This window comes from Hypanus sabinus, chromosome 31 (genome assembly GCF_030144855.1).
Source record: "Hypanus sabinus isolate sHypSab1 chromosome 31, sHypSab1.hap1, whole genome shotgun sequence".
In the NCBI taxonomy this organism is placed as follows: Eukaryota; Metazoa; Chordata; class Chondrichthyes; order Myliobatiformes; family Dasyatidae; genus Hypanus; species Hypanus sabinus.
In genome coordinates this window covers 7,476,083-7,489,717 of record NC_082736.1, presented here as the reverse complement: position 1 = coordinate 7,489,717, position 13,635 = coordinate 7,476,083, and the positions used below count along the sequence as shown (strand labels likewise).

Here is a 13,635-nt window from a genome sequence, read left to right as displayed (position 1 = left end):
AAGAGACACATAGACCTGCACTTCCCTTCTCCTGCAGTCAATGATTAACTCTTTGGTTTTGTTGAGTTGAGTGAGTGATTATTGTTGAGGATCCATTCAACTAGATTTTCCATCTCCCTCCTGATGGCAAATTTGTCACCACCTTTGATTCATCCAACAACAGTGGTGTCATCTGCAAAGTTAAATGTGGCATTGGAGTTGTACTGAGCCACACAATCAGAGGTTTAGAGTGAGTAGAGTAGGGGCCAAGCACACAGCCTTGTGCTGCACCAGTGCTGATGGTAATTGTGGAGGAGATGCTGTTGAGTTTGAATGCGAATTCTTTCACCGTGATAGTGAAATAAGAATTACAACTGAGGAAGAATATTACATTAAAATAAGCAAAATGTAGGAATTGAAGTTATATACAATCTCTTATAAATGCGAAAATATGGGGTGAAAATTGCATTGTATTGTGACAAATGCATTTGATGTTATAGGTTTTCCAGGGATATGGTTGCAGGCAGATTGGGACTGGGAACTCAGTATTCCAGCATATGCAATGTTCCACACAAGTCTGCAAAAGTGAAATGAGGAGGGTGCCTTTGTTCATTGATAAGACTAATCAAACTGGCAGAGGAAAAGGAATTTGTGGAGTGGCCAGAGACTGCTTCCTACAGCATAATGTTACAGAACTTACCCAGGAACTGGACATTTCAAACGTGATGGTGTGGGATTAATAAGAGATCCTGTGGTCAAGGATACCTGAAGAAGAAGACAACAAAACATGGGAGGATTCCAGACAGAATTTGAGGGTGAACACCCATGTCCACAACCAATGTCCTCAACATAATTAAGGACAATTACATAGATGTGAAGGTGGGGTTGCCTGGGGTCGACAGGGTAAATAAGAACATAACAGCTCAACAGACGAACAGTAGTGGATGTTTAAACCACTGGTTCATAACACTCAGCAGACATTGATCCCAATTAGACAGAAGGACCCAGGAGAATGATGGACCAATGGTGTCAAGGGAAACATTAAATCAAAGCCTAGAGCACAGATTGTGATAAGGCTTAGAGATAGACTAACAGACTGAGAATAATTCAGAAACCAGTGGCAAGAGCCTCAATAACTACTTTAACAAATATGGAGACATGGGACACATCTCAATGAGATATTGGCCGACATTTCAACACTGTGCAATAACTTACTACACTCACCATCATGAGAAAAATATTGAATGAGACTAAAAGTTAACATCACCAGGTCACAATGACCTGCACTCGAGAGATTAACAGGGAAGTGGCTGGAGAGAATGTGCAGGTAGAGGTTGCTGTTTGCCAGAACACACTGTGTTCCAGGAAGGTCCCATTGGAGTGAAAAACCTCAACTGCTTCCATTGTTCAAGTTAGAATACAACAGAAGGTAATTGTTGTCCTGTTAATTTCACAAGTGTTGAGGGCAAGATGCTGGAGTCTGATCTATGAGGAACTTACAAGTCATTTAGAGAAGTGAAATGTCATCAAACCGAGTGAACAATGTTCAGATTTGCAGCGACACACTGCATGAAAATGGAACTTTCAGTCCATCTGGTCCAGGCTGAGGAACGCTCTCTTCCAGGAGGCACCCATATCCAACTGAACAAATTGGTTCAGATCACTGCTCCACGATGTTTACTCTGCCCTGCGCTGAACTTTGGGCTCTCTGTCTGTTTGCATGTTTTTTTCTCTCTGCACGTTGAGTGTTTGACGGTCCTCTTTTTTTTTTGTTTTGTTCCTTTTATGTTCCTTTGTTTCATGGCTGCCTGTTAGGAGAGGAATCTCAAGGTTGTATAATGTCAGCATAATTTTAGTAATAAATGTGCTTTAAACTTTTGAACATTGACCACTGACTGGGAATTCCAGGGAGCACAATATTCGATGCGGCAGAATTTGTTAGCCATGTCTAAAAGGGGTTCTTTAAGCAGTATGTGTGTGGTCCAACTATTTGGGAGGTCTGTCCTGTTCTGCGAAGTGAGCCAGGTGACTGACTTTTCAGTGCCTGAGCCAGCTGAAGTTACAACAAGACTAGGGTAAAGTTACTGCTCAGGCATGGATAGTTTACAGGTAGTGTGCAGTCAACCTGGGCAAGAAAGGGCTTCGAAGAGCAGAGCTTCCCTTTGCACAGCCGGGGATGGACCCATTTCACATTCCATGACAAGATAATGATTCAGGTGACAGAGTACCGTGTAACAGTTGCTTTACTATTTCTGGATTATTATTGGCATTTAATGTGCAGATTGTTTTGGCTATTTATACTGTATTATCGTAGTTTCAATGTGAATTAAACAGACAGATAAGGAATTTGAACATAAACAAGTTCCATTTCAAACAGGAGAAAATGTGCAGATGCTGGAAATCCAAAGCAACACACACAAAATGCTGGTGGAACTCAGCAGGCCAGGCAGCATCTATGATAAAGAGTAAAGATTCAATGTGCATTTGAGCCGAGGCCCTTAATCATGATTTGAAAAAAGAAGAGAAGTCCAATTATGAAGGTGCGGGAGGGAAGGAAGAAGTGAAAGATGGTAGGTGATGTGTGAAACTGGGAGAGGGGAGGGGCTAAGGAAATAGATTGGTGATAGAGATGAAGCGCTAGAGAAGGGGAATCTGATAGCAGAGAAGAGAAGACCATGGAAGAAAAGGAAGAAGGAGGGGATGAACAGGTAAGGAAATTAAGTAGGAGAAGGAAAAGGAATGTGGAATGGTGAAGGAGAGCAGGGGGCAATTAGTGGAAGTGCAAGAAATTGATGTTCATGCCATCAGGTTGGAGGCTACCCTTTTGGAATATAAGGCGTTGCTCCTCCAACCTGTTTGTGGACTCATTGTGGCAGGAGAGGTGGTGATGGACTGACATATTGGAAAGGGAACAGGAAGTGGAATTGAAATAATAGCCACGGGGAGATGCCACTTTTCCTGGCAGACGGAGCGAAGATGCTTGACGAAGTGTCCTCCAATCTGCATGAGGTTGCTGTGATATACAGGAGGCCACACCGGGACCACTGGATACAGTTGACATCCCCATCAGACTTGCAGGTGAATTTTTGCCTCACTTGGAAGGACTGTTTAGGGCCCTGAATGGTAGTGAGGGAGGAGGGGTAGGGGTGGGTATGACACTTCGCAAGTGTAAGTACCAGGAGGGGGATCAGTCGGGAGGGTTGAGTGGGCAAGGGAGTCACATAGGGAGCAATCGCTGCGGGAAGTGGAGAGTGGGGGTGGGCGAGGAGATTACCATTTGGTCATTACCAGTCTCTGAATAAACAACTCTGTAAAAAGTGATATTTCTTTGTTCAAGCTTGAGAACAGTTTGGTTCAGAGGCCATGTTGTTCTCCTTGTGCACAGGTAACTAAGGTTTGATTGAAGAACGAGTGCGAGTTTTCAGATTCCAGCTGCTGGGTGATGGTGGAAACATGAAGTTTCCTCTGAGAAACTGAACCCTTGGCTTTGTTTTACAGGAGAAAGGAATTCAGCCCCTGTAGCCAATCAGTCCTCAAACAGAATTCCTCCTGTGTGGAGTAGTCCATCACCTTTGTCCACTGTCGGAAGGCTGCAACAGTAAAGAAGGAGCATTAGGTGGGTTTGAATCAGCTGAGGAAATAGAGGGAAACTGTGGCTGCCTGGGGCTGGGCTAGGTCCCATGAATCGATGGGAAAAGAGGATGCCTCATGCTGGATTGAGTCCCATTGGTCATCATGCATATGCCTTGGGGTGGATTTGACCCCATGATGCACGAAAGAAAGGGAATTCTGAAGTACGAGTGAGTGCCTTGATTGTGTGTCTGAATGGTCACGTGAGAGTCTCTTACTCGACATCTAAGGCGACTCGGTGGCTTGTTTATTCGTACATTGTGGAGCAGAAAGAATTAAGTATGTTGAGAAGGGGGTGGAATGGAAGAAGGGAGTGCTTGCAGAAGTATAGATAAAGGAGAGAGGAAACTTTCAGGTTTGTGTGTGTTTTATTGTGTTTCACTGTGGTGTTCACCTGCAGAGAAATGCGAAAATAATTGGTTGCTCCTCACAGTACGAGCAGAGAAGATGAAAAAAAAGTTAGAGAAAAAGAGTCGGAAAGAAGAGGAAAATGTAATCGAGCCTAACTCAATGTTTAAGAGACTACTAGACAGGAATATGGAGGAACTTAAGATGGGGGGTTATATGGGAGGCAGGTTCTGACGGTCGGCACAACATTGTGGGCTGAAGGGCCTGTAATGTGCTGTACTATTCCATGTTTAACAGGACACAACTCGTACAAATGTCTGAGTAGGAAGTAGTAGGAACCTGTTTTACCCCTGCCCCCCACAGGTACGGTTACAACAAAGCTCACCCCAGTAGTGTCTCCTGAGTTCTTGAAGAGGCTGGTGTAAATCTCTCAAAAGCTCGATGGGAGAATGAGCAATATGGAGACTTTTATGCACTTTGAACTAAAATATCATGTTATACTGAAGTGTTTCCTTCACACTCCAGAGTGACATATGATACACCGCATTGCACAAAAAGCAGATGGGCACCTTAATAAATTTGTAAAGTAGATAAACAAAGTATTTCAGAAATACACTGATTTACTCAATCGTAATGAATGTTATTGCAAATGATGATTAAATGAGTCCAGGTTAAAGGAAATGTAGTTTGTTACTTGTGTTAGATGAAAAGAGGTAAGTAAAATTCTGAGTGGTTTACAATAATTTCAGATGAAATCAAATGCTTCAAGCTGTTAAGGGAGTGGATAATATTTGTGTGAGGACTGGAGACTCCCTGGACTGCGCTACCATTGTCTCATTAATATTGACTGTTGTATAAATATATTGTGACAGCTGCCCTGTATGATTTGAATGTTATTTTAACTTGTATTCTGTTTTATATTTAATAAAATGACAGTGACCACATTGTTGCTCATCATTACTATATTAAAGCTGTTTACAATTTCATTCTAAATTTTGTTTGAACGTTACCTGCTTTAAATGCATTTGACTTGTCACCCATTTGTGACTGGTATTTATTTTGTTCTGAACATTGTATAGTGTTATTTAGAGGGGGAAAAAAAACAGCTGTTCTAATTTATGGATTTTGCAGTTCTTTGATTCACTTCAAGAAACATGGGGAGAAGGCGGAGGACAGTTACTGGTAAAAGGTGGGGCGTCAGTGAGAGGTGCACCTTGTTTATGGACAGTCTCGCCACTGAGTTCAAAGATGCCCTCAGCGCCAAAGCAACTTTGATAACAGTCAGTTTCACCCTCAGCCACCACAAACACCACAGACTATGAAGTTTACTTTAAATAATCCTTTCCCAAACAGTACTGTAGAATTTGTACAATTGTAATTCTGCCCGCTGTAAAATGCCTCCTGATGTAAGCCGATGTCTCAATTTTCGGCCTTGATGGCTTTTTCGCCTGATATGATACTGGAAACAATGTTAGTGGATACGTGGTTTGTGCACCTCATGTCAAAGATGAGGCGGTACAGTTCCTGTTCCACACAAAGAACATGACCCTTACTTATGAACGCATGTTGGTACTAAACGCTCGAGTTGTTGAGTGTGTTGTAGGGGGCCCATACATACGGATGGTGGGTTAACAGTGAAGTCTGAACCCCTCAATTGTACTGAGTGATTCTGTTATAATGAACTCCCCCCCACCCCCGCCCCCGCCCCCGATTAGCTTCATTCCTTGCTGGAATGCTCTACTGTCCCGGGGTCACAACAGTCCGAACTATATTCCACCTTGCCAATGCCGAATGAACTGATTTAGCTTAAACACAAATTCTTTGTCCACTTTAAATTTGTCTTCTTAATTCAAAATTATTCTGCTCACACCATTTGATAAAGTTTCTCACCGTAGCCCTGTACTCTGCCTCATCTCCCTTGCTGATGCATCCAACTATGGCAGAGTCATCAGAAAACTTCTGAAGTTGGCAAGACTTTGTGCAGTAGTTGAAGTCCGAGGTGTAGGTGGTGAAGAGAAAGGGAGACAGGACAGTCCCCTGTGGAGCCCCAGTGCTGCTGACCACTCTGTCTGACACACATTGTTGGAAGCGCACGTACTGTGGTCTGCCAGTCAGGCAATCAATAATCCATGACACCAGGGAAGCATCGACCTGCATCACTGTCAGCTTCTCACTGAACAGAGCAGGGCGGATGGTGTTGAACGCACTGGAGAAGTCAAAAAACATGACCCTCACAGTGCTCGCCGGCTTGTCCAGGTGGGCGTAGACATTGTTGAGCAGTTAGACGATGGCATCCTCAACTCCTAGTCGGGGCTGGTAGGCGAACGGGAGGGGGTCTAAGTTTGGCCTAACCAGAGGCCGCAGCTGCTCTAGAACGTCCCTCCAGGGTCTTCATGATGTGGGAGGTCAATGCCACCTGTCTGTTGTCACTGGGGCGCGGCATCTGCGGTACAGGGACGAGGCAGGATGTCTTCCAAAGCACAGGAACCCTCTGGAGACTCAGGCTCAGCTTGAAGACATGGTGAAGTACTCCACATAGCTGGGGGGCACAGGCTTTGAGCACCCTGGGGCTGACACCATCCGGGCCTGCAGCCTTGCTTGGGTGGACACGTTTCAGCTGTCTTCTGACCTATTCAGCTGTGAAGCACACCATGGTGGTTTCAGGTGGTGGAGGGGTGTAGTCATGGGAGCAGGGTGGGGGGCTGTGAGGAGGAGTAGGAGGGGAGAGTGGAGTATGTGTTGGTTGGGGGCAGACAACAGATGAATCATTTTGTGTGTGTTGTTTGAATTTCCAGCATCTGCAGATTTCCTCGTGCTTCCTCCTACACCTGTCTTTAGCCTCCCTGATCTTGGCTTTCAGGTCCCTCTGTATTGTCCTCAGCTCCTCCCTAATTCCATCTCTAAATGCCCTCTTTTTAGCATTCAGGATGTCCTTAATGTCCTTTGTTACCCATGACTTGTTATTTGAATAATGAAGGACAGTTCTTGCTGGAACATTGCAGTCCACACAGAAGTTGATGTAACCAGTGATGCACTCTGTGAGCCCATCAATGTCATCTCCATGTGGCTCACAGAGTGCCTGCCTGTCTGTCACCTCAAAACAACTCTGGAGTGTCTCAGATCCGTGGTCCCCAACCACCGGGCCGCAAAACACGTGCTGCTGGGCTGCGAAGAACCGATATGATTTGGTGATATGAAACGATATGAGTCAGCTGCACCTTTCCTCATTCCCTGTCACGCCACTGTTGAACTTGAACGCACGCAAGGTCATCAGTCGGTATGAGTAAAAAACAAACGTAGCTTGAGAGTTTCTTTGGAAGAGGTGGTGGGGGACATAAAAGGCCCAATGATGACGACAACGCAGAGACGGCTGAGGCCAAGACTACAAAAAAAAGAAAGCTTCCTTCAACTGAAAATACGACGAGTCGCACATAAAATATGGGTTTATTGCGACCGGTGACTCGTATGCTCCAAGCCCCTGTGTGTGATATGTGGAGACATGCTGTCTAATGAGGCAATGAAGCCCTCAAAACTGCTTCGGCATCTCGAGTCCCAGCTCCCTGCACTTAAAGACAAACCCTTTGAGTTTTTTGAGTGGAAAAAACGTCAGCAAGCGGGACAGAAGCAAGTGCTGAGAGCCACCACCTCCACAAATGCTGCTGCTCTGAGAACGTCATAGTTAGTGGCTAGCCGTATTGCTGAGGCTAAGAAGCCTTTCACTGTTGGGGAAGAAGTGATTCTGCCTGCTGCCAAGGACCTGTGCTGTGAACAGTTGAGAGAAGCTGCTGCTAACAAGATGGCACAGGTTTCTCTTCCAGCTACCACAGTTTCAAGGAGAATCGATGACAAAGCGGAGGACATCGAAGCACAGATGTTAGAACGGCTTAACGAGTCACCATGGTATGCTATCCAGGTCGACGAGTCTACCAATGCGACAACAAGGTAACACTGCTGGTTTATGTGCGATATATATTTCAAGACGATGTGCACGAGGATACGTTGTGCGCAATGCCACCGGCAACTAACACAACTGGGGCAGAACTGTTCAAGTCTTTGAATGACTACATGTTAGGCAAACCGGACTGGTCATTCTGTGTTGGAATATGCACAGATGGGGCTGCAGCTATGACTGGATGGCTGTCTGGTTTCACTACCCGAGTCAAAGAGGTTGCTCCTGATTGACATTCTGCAAACTTTGTCATAAACAGGGAGATGCTGGCTAGCCGAAAAATGTCACCTGATCTTAACAGCGTATTTAGTGACGTTGTTGAAGTTATCAATCACATCAAAGTAAAAGCCCTTAACTCACGTCTGTTTGAGCAGCTTTGTGAAGAAATGGATGCAGAGCACAAACGCCTTCTCTTTCACACTGAAGTCAGGTGACTATCAAGATGGAGAGCCCTGGCCAAGGTTTTTGAGTTAAGAGAGCAGCTACAGAGATTTCTTTCAGGAAAAACATCACCACTGGCAGCACACTTGACGAGGGGTGGATAGCAAAACTCGCTTATCTGTGTGACGTCTTCAACCTGCTCAATGAACTCAATTTGTCACTTCAGGGCAGAATGACAACTATCCAGGTCAGCGCGGGAAGATTTGTAAATCCGTAAATCTGAAGATCTTCCTCCTGCACCAGTTCCTCAGCAGCAATTGTTTTCTCACCACACCAGCACAAGGTTGGGTCCACAATTCCGTAATGGCAATCCTGGAAGTCCTGCTTTTTAACCTATTTCCCGAAAATCACTGTGTAGGACCTGATACCTGCTCGGTTAAACCCTTCCGTGTAGCATGAAGAAAGCTCCCGTAAACATATTGGCACCCCTCCTTGGACCCGTCTCACCTTTCCCTCGGGACCTCAATGATCCTCGTACCTAAAGCCGTCACCCACCTCACACCAGCTCCTCAGCCACCACTTTACCTGGGCTTTAGAAGGCACCAAAGCGAGGTCTATATATCCTTATATCTGCCTATGTATCCTGTTCCTTTTTGTGACCGGACTTTAATTTCCCTCGCGACCCAGGGGAACAATTGTTCTGATGAATTAACCCTCTCATCACTGGATGTGACTGCACCCTCGCCCACCAACTGCTGTGTGTGAGGACGCTCGAACTGGTCATGGGGCCGGGGAGGGACAGACCGAGGTAGTCGGGGATTTGCGGAATGGAAAAGCACTTCCTATAATTTAAAGCAGGAGAATCAGCGAATTTCCAGAAATCCTCCAGACTTTACGTGGTGTGTGTCAGTTTTTTTTTCCGCTAAAGCGCTTTCTGTCGGATAAACCGTTGGAAATTGGCGGGTGTGGGAAAGTGAAGGCGGAGCTGGACGATGAGAGGCCGCTCTCGGTCCTGTCCGTCACTCTGACTGTGTCTCCTCCCCTCCCCGCCTCTGTCTCTCTGCGCCTTTCTCGGGCAGGTCGGGGCGCTGTGTATAAAAGGAGACATCAGCAGTCGGTTTGTCACTGAGCAGCGACCTGAGTGAAGCAGCATCATGTCTGGCAGAGGGAAAGGAGGCAAAGGACTGGGCAAAGGCGGAGCCAAGCGGCACCGTAAAGTGCTCCGAGATAACATCCAGGGCATCACCAAACCGGCCATCCGGCGTCTGGCTCGCCGTGGCGGCGTCAAGCGGATCTCGGGTCTGATCTACGAGGAGACCCGCGGGGTGCTGAAGGTTTTCCTGGAGAATGTGATCCGGGATGCGGTCACCTACACTGAACACGCCAAGCGCAAGACGGTCACTGCCATGGATGTGGTGTACGCTCTGAAACGCCAGGGCCGCACTCTCTATGGCTTCGGCGGCTGAAATACTCCCACTTCCTCCCGAGCACAACACAAAGGCTCTTCTAAGAGCCACCCACCGCCTCACAGACGGAGCCGTGTCCACAACCTTTTAATTATTTTTATCGATATATTTGGCTGAGCTACTTTTGAAACAGATTAATCATTCCGCTTGAAATATATATAGCTGCGATTGTGCCTTTCCAGGCGGTGATTACCGTGAATGCTGGATGCATTTATATCGATCTTAATCATTCTGTCCATCTCGGACAGAAATCAGTTAAGTCGTTCAGAGAGTCGATTCCGTAATCATGCATTCAAATCTTAACTGAGGGAATTAGATATTAAATGAAACTGAAAGTACATGATCCGTGATAGAATTAATTGTAAATAATAAGTTATCAGGCTGGGTGCTCTGAAATTGGCGGGCGGTTCGAAAATAATCGGGCGCCAATCACAGTGCATTCCGATTGGATGAAGTCCGACCGCCAATTAACAGTTTCCCATTTTGTCGTAAATTTTTATTCGCCGCCAGCCTGCATGAAATCAATAAACCAATCGCAGCAAGGAGATCCTTTAACAGACAGTTGGTGCACAGCCAATCATAAGCGGTGGGACGGCCCTTCCCAGCGGTATAAAAGCCTGTGCTGGAACCCGTTTCGTCTATCTTGTTCCCGTATTTCAGCCTGTGTCCTCACTCCTGAAGCAGAATGGCCCGCACCAAGCAGACAGCGCGCAAATCGACTGGCGGAAAAGCTCCTCGCAAACAGTTGGCGACCAAAGCGGCGCGGAAGAGCGCTCCTGCCACCGGCGGAGTGAAGAAGCCTCATCGCTACCGGCCCGGCACCGTGGCTCTGAGGGAGATCCGGCGCTACCAGAAATCCACCGAGCTGCTCATCCGCAAACTTCCCTTCCAGCGCCTGGTCCGGGAGATCGCTCAGGACTTCAAAACCGATCTGCGTTTCCAGAGCTCGGCCGTCATGGCCCTGCAGGAGGCAAGTGAGGCTTACCTGGTCGGGCTCTTTGAGGACACTAACCTGTGCGCCATCCACGCCAAGCGAGTCACCATTATGCCCAAGGACATCCAGTTGGCCCGCCGCATCCGCGGGGAGCGCGCCTAAGCCCAGCCTACACTCCGAACACCAGAAAAGGCTCTTTTAAGAGCCACTACCACGGCAAAGGAAAGGGCTGTAGCTTGCTGATCATTATCGTAGTAGCGAACTGTCCTGCCGATCGATTTTGCACTAATTGACCCCGAACATCAGTTCTGTGCAGATCCGGTAATTCGGCGAGGGATAGGAAGTAATAGACAATGGACAGTTGGTGCAGGGTTAGACCATTCGGCCCTTCTAGCCAGCACTGCCATTCACTGTGTTCGTGGTTGATCATATACAATCAGTACCCGGTTCCTGCCCTCTCCCTATATCCCTTGACCCCGCTGTCTATAAGAGCTCTATCTAACTCTCTTGAATGCATCCAGAGATTAACGCGCTTCCCTCCCTGTCAGGGCCTCATCTGGCCCTTAACTTCTCTCACAAACCTGTCGTGTGCAGCTGGTGCGGCTGTTACCGTTTTGTTTGCTTTGGACATGGGGATACGTTCGTGCCCGCTGTGCTTGGAGTGAAGCATGCCGACGCGAGGGGTAACAGTGGGGGAATTCGGGGGGCGGTGACCGCCAGGAAATAGTGATTTTTAAGATTAGATTTCGCTCTTGTACATTTTTGATATTGGTGTTTTGTGTAAATTAACAATGTCGTTTTGTAGCTGGGGCCTGCATGAAGGTCAGTCGGCAATGCCACCGGGTAGTTTATCATATAGCCTCCCGCTGCAGTCCGTCCCAGAGACGGATCCCTCTCTCAACACGCCCCCTCCCCTCTCGCGTAGGTTTCAGCAGTTCCCAATCAACTCAGCTGGATCTCCGCTTGTGTCAATGTCGGTCACTCTCTCCCAGATCGGAGAAGGAATTGGGCCTGAAACTGCCCACATCCCTTATCTCTCAATCTCAGCTCGGGCATCCGTGTCTCATTTCAGACACCGCACCAAATGTCAGAGGTACCGGCAATCTCGGGTTCCACTGAGTTCTCAATCGGACCCGGCGCGGGAATCACAACACTCCGAATCAGCTCTTTTCTGAGATGTGGGTGGCTCTGAGAAGAGCCGTTGGGTTCAGATAGTTACATATGGTGGATTCTCAATTCACTTTTTGACGGCTGTCTTCTTGGGTTTCGCGGATTTCGACTTCGGCTTCTTGGCCGCCTTCGTCTTCGGGGCTGCGGCTTTCTTGGGGCTCTTGGGCTTCGGCGCCGATTTCTTAGCCGCGGGTTTCTTACCTCCCGCTTTCTTAGCCGCTGGTTTCTTACCTCCCGCCTTTTTAGTCGCTGGTTTCTTACCTCCCGCCTTTTTAGTCGCTGGTTTCTTGGCGCCAAGCTTCTTGCTGGGAGATTTCTTTGCCGCTGGCTTGTTCGCTTTCTTCACCACCTTCACGGCAGTTTTCCCTTTACCGGATTTAAAGGATCCCGAAATACCCGAGCCCTTGGCCTGAACCAAGGAGCCGCTTTCCACTTTCCTCTTGATGCTCATTTTGACCTGGTGGCGACGTTTCGCCACATCGACACCGCTGTCGGCCAGAGCCTTCATGATAGCCGCACCGGACATACCCTTCCTATCGTGACAACCCGCCACGATCTTATCGATCTGTTCGCCCAGCGAGGGACCGGTTGGTTTACTCCGGACAGCCGCCGCCTTCTTGGGAGTCTTCTTTGCGGCGGCGGGTGCGGCTGGAGGAGCCGTTTCGGCGGGTGCTGTCTCAGTCATGTCGGCGACTCTGGTAAATCCTTCTCACAATCAGAACTGAATGAGAAATGAAGCGAAAGGCGGCGGCACAGAGCCATTTAAAGGCAGCGAGCGGACGGGGCGGAGACATCCTGCTGTCAGCTCCCGGCGGCTTCATTTTTCTGTGTTTCTCTCTCCTCAAAAACTCGCCGATTCCAATTCAAATCGGACGCTGCGGAGACTCGGACTAGTCCCTGAGGCCGGAATGTTCGATGGAAAGAAAGTTTAATCGGGATTAAAGGCAGCGCTTTCTATTTTAACCCGTTTCATTACTGCATTGCCCGCGTTCTCTCTCCCTATCATTGACCTGTTCTCTGTTTTATGGCTGAAATATTTAATCGAATTAAAACTTTGCGGTTAATTCCCTCTTCGGGAATGATCTGGGGAGTGGGGCGCTTCCGTACCAGAAAAATATTTTCATTTTCTACAGGAGGCGCTGAGAAATCCTACGATGTGTTAGGACTCACAAACACAGTGACACTGGTCTAAGCCGCCCGCTCCTTTAACTCACTCTCTCTGACACAATACACACTCAATGCTGACGGAAATCAGCAACTCAGGCAGCATCAATGGTGGGAATAAACAGCCGACATTTCGGGCTGAGACCCTTCCTCAGGACTCTGGTGGGAGATGCTGCCGGACTTGCTGGGTTCCTCCAGCATTTTGTCCGCGTTGTTCGCGATTCCCAGAATCTCTTGGCGTTCTGCTGACACAATGTTCACATCTGCACCTTCATCGCATTGTACTGCCGTCAAAATAAAATGACAGATTCCTTGTCATATAACACGGTGATAAATGATACTGATTCCAAGGTATAAAGGACAACGGACATTGTCTGACCAACCTCTCTGACTGAGAACCTCAGGTCCGGGAAACATCCTTGGAATTTTTTTCTACTCTCTCCCCAGTTTAACCACCTTTCCTATAACGGTGACAAGAGCTGTACACAATACAAGTGTGGCCTCCAGTCACTTACACAACTGTAACACAATGTCCCAACTGATATACTCAGTCCCCTGACTAATGAAGATCAGCATGTTAAACCCCGTTCTTCACCACCCTGTCTGCCAGTGAC

The 13,635-nt window shown here is 47.5% G+C and overlaps 3 protein-coding genes across 3 annotated transcripts in view; 2 read left to right on the top strand and 1 right to left on the bottom strand.

Moving 5' to 3' along the window:
* LOC132383741 (uncharacterized) overlaps positions 1 to 9,753 on the top strand; it is a 37,978-nt gene extending 28,225 nt beyond the window's left edge. Inside the window, exons 4-5 of the mRNA XM_059954940.1 lie at positions 3,785 to 3,796; positions 9,438 to 9,753. Of these exons, the coding sequence (XP_059810923.1) occupies positions 3,785 to 3,796; positions 9,438 to 9,753 (328 nt within the window). The remainder of the gene's footprint in view (positions 1 to 3,784; positions 3,797 to 9,437) is intronic.
* A 685-nt stretch (positions 9,754 to 10,438) lies between these two features.
* On the top strand, positions 10,439 to 10,899 carry LOC132383759 (histone H3). The gene has a single exon (XM_059954962.1). The coding sequence runs from the start codon at positions 10,439 to 10,441 to the stop codon at positions 10,847 to 10,849; it is 411 nt and encodes a 136-aa protein (XP_059810945.1). The 3' UTR covers positions 10,850 to 10,899.
* A 1,025-nt stretch (positions 10,900 to 11,924) lies between these two features.
* LOC132383635 (histone H1-like) lies at positions 11,925 to 12,542 on the bottom strand. The gene has a single exon (XM_059954831.1). It carries the CDS (start codon positions 12,540 to 12,542, stop codon positions 11,925 to 11,927), a length of 618 nt encoding a protein of 205 aa, XP_059810814.1.
* Between the last annotated feature and the right edge of the window lie 1,093 nt (positions 12,543 to 13,635).

What these genes read in the sequence shown, in the direction of transcription:
- LOC132383759 (XM_059954962.1), top strand. Translation starts at nt 10,439, where the DNA reads ATGGCCCGCACCAAGCAGACAGCGCGCAAATCGACTGGCGGAAAAGCT.
- LOC132383635 (XM_059954831.1), bottom strand. Translation starts at nt 12,542, where the DNA reads ATGACTGAGACAGCACCCGCCGAAACGGCTCCTCCAGCCGCACCCGCC.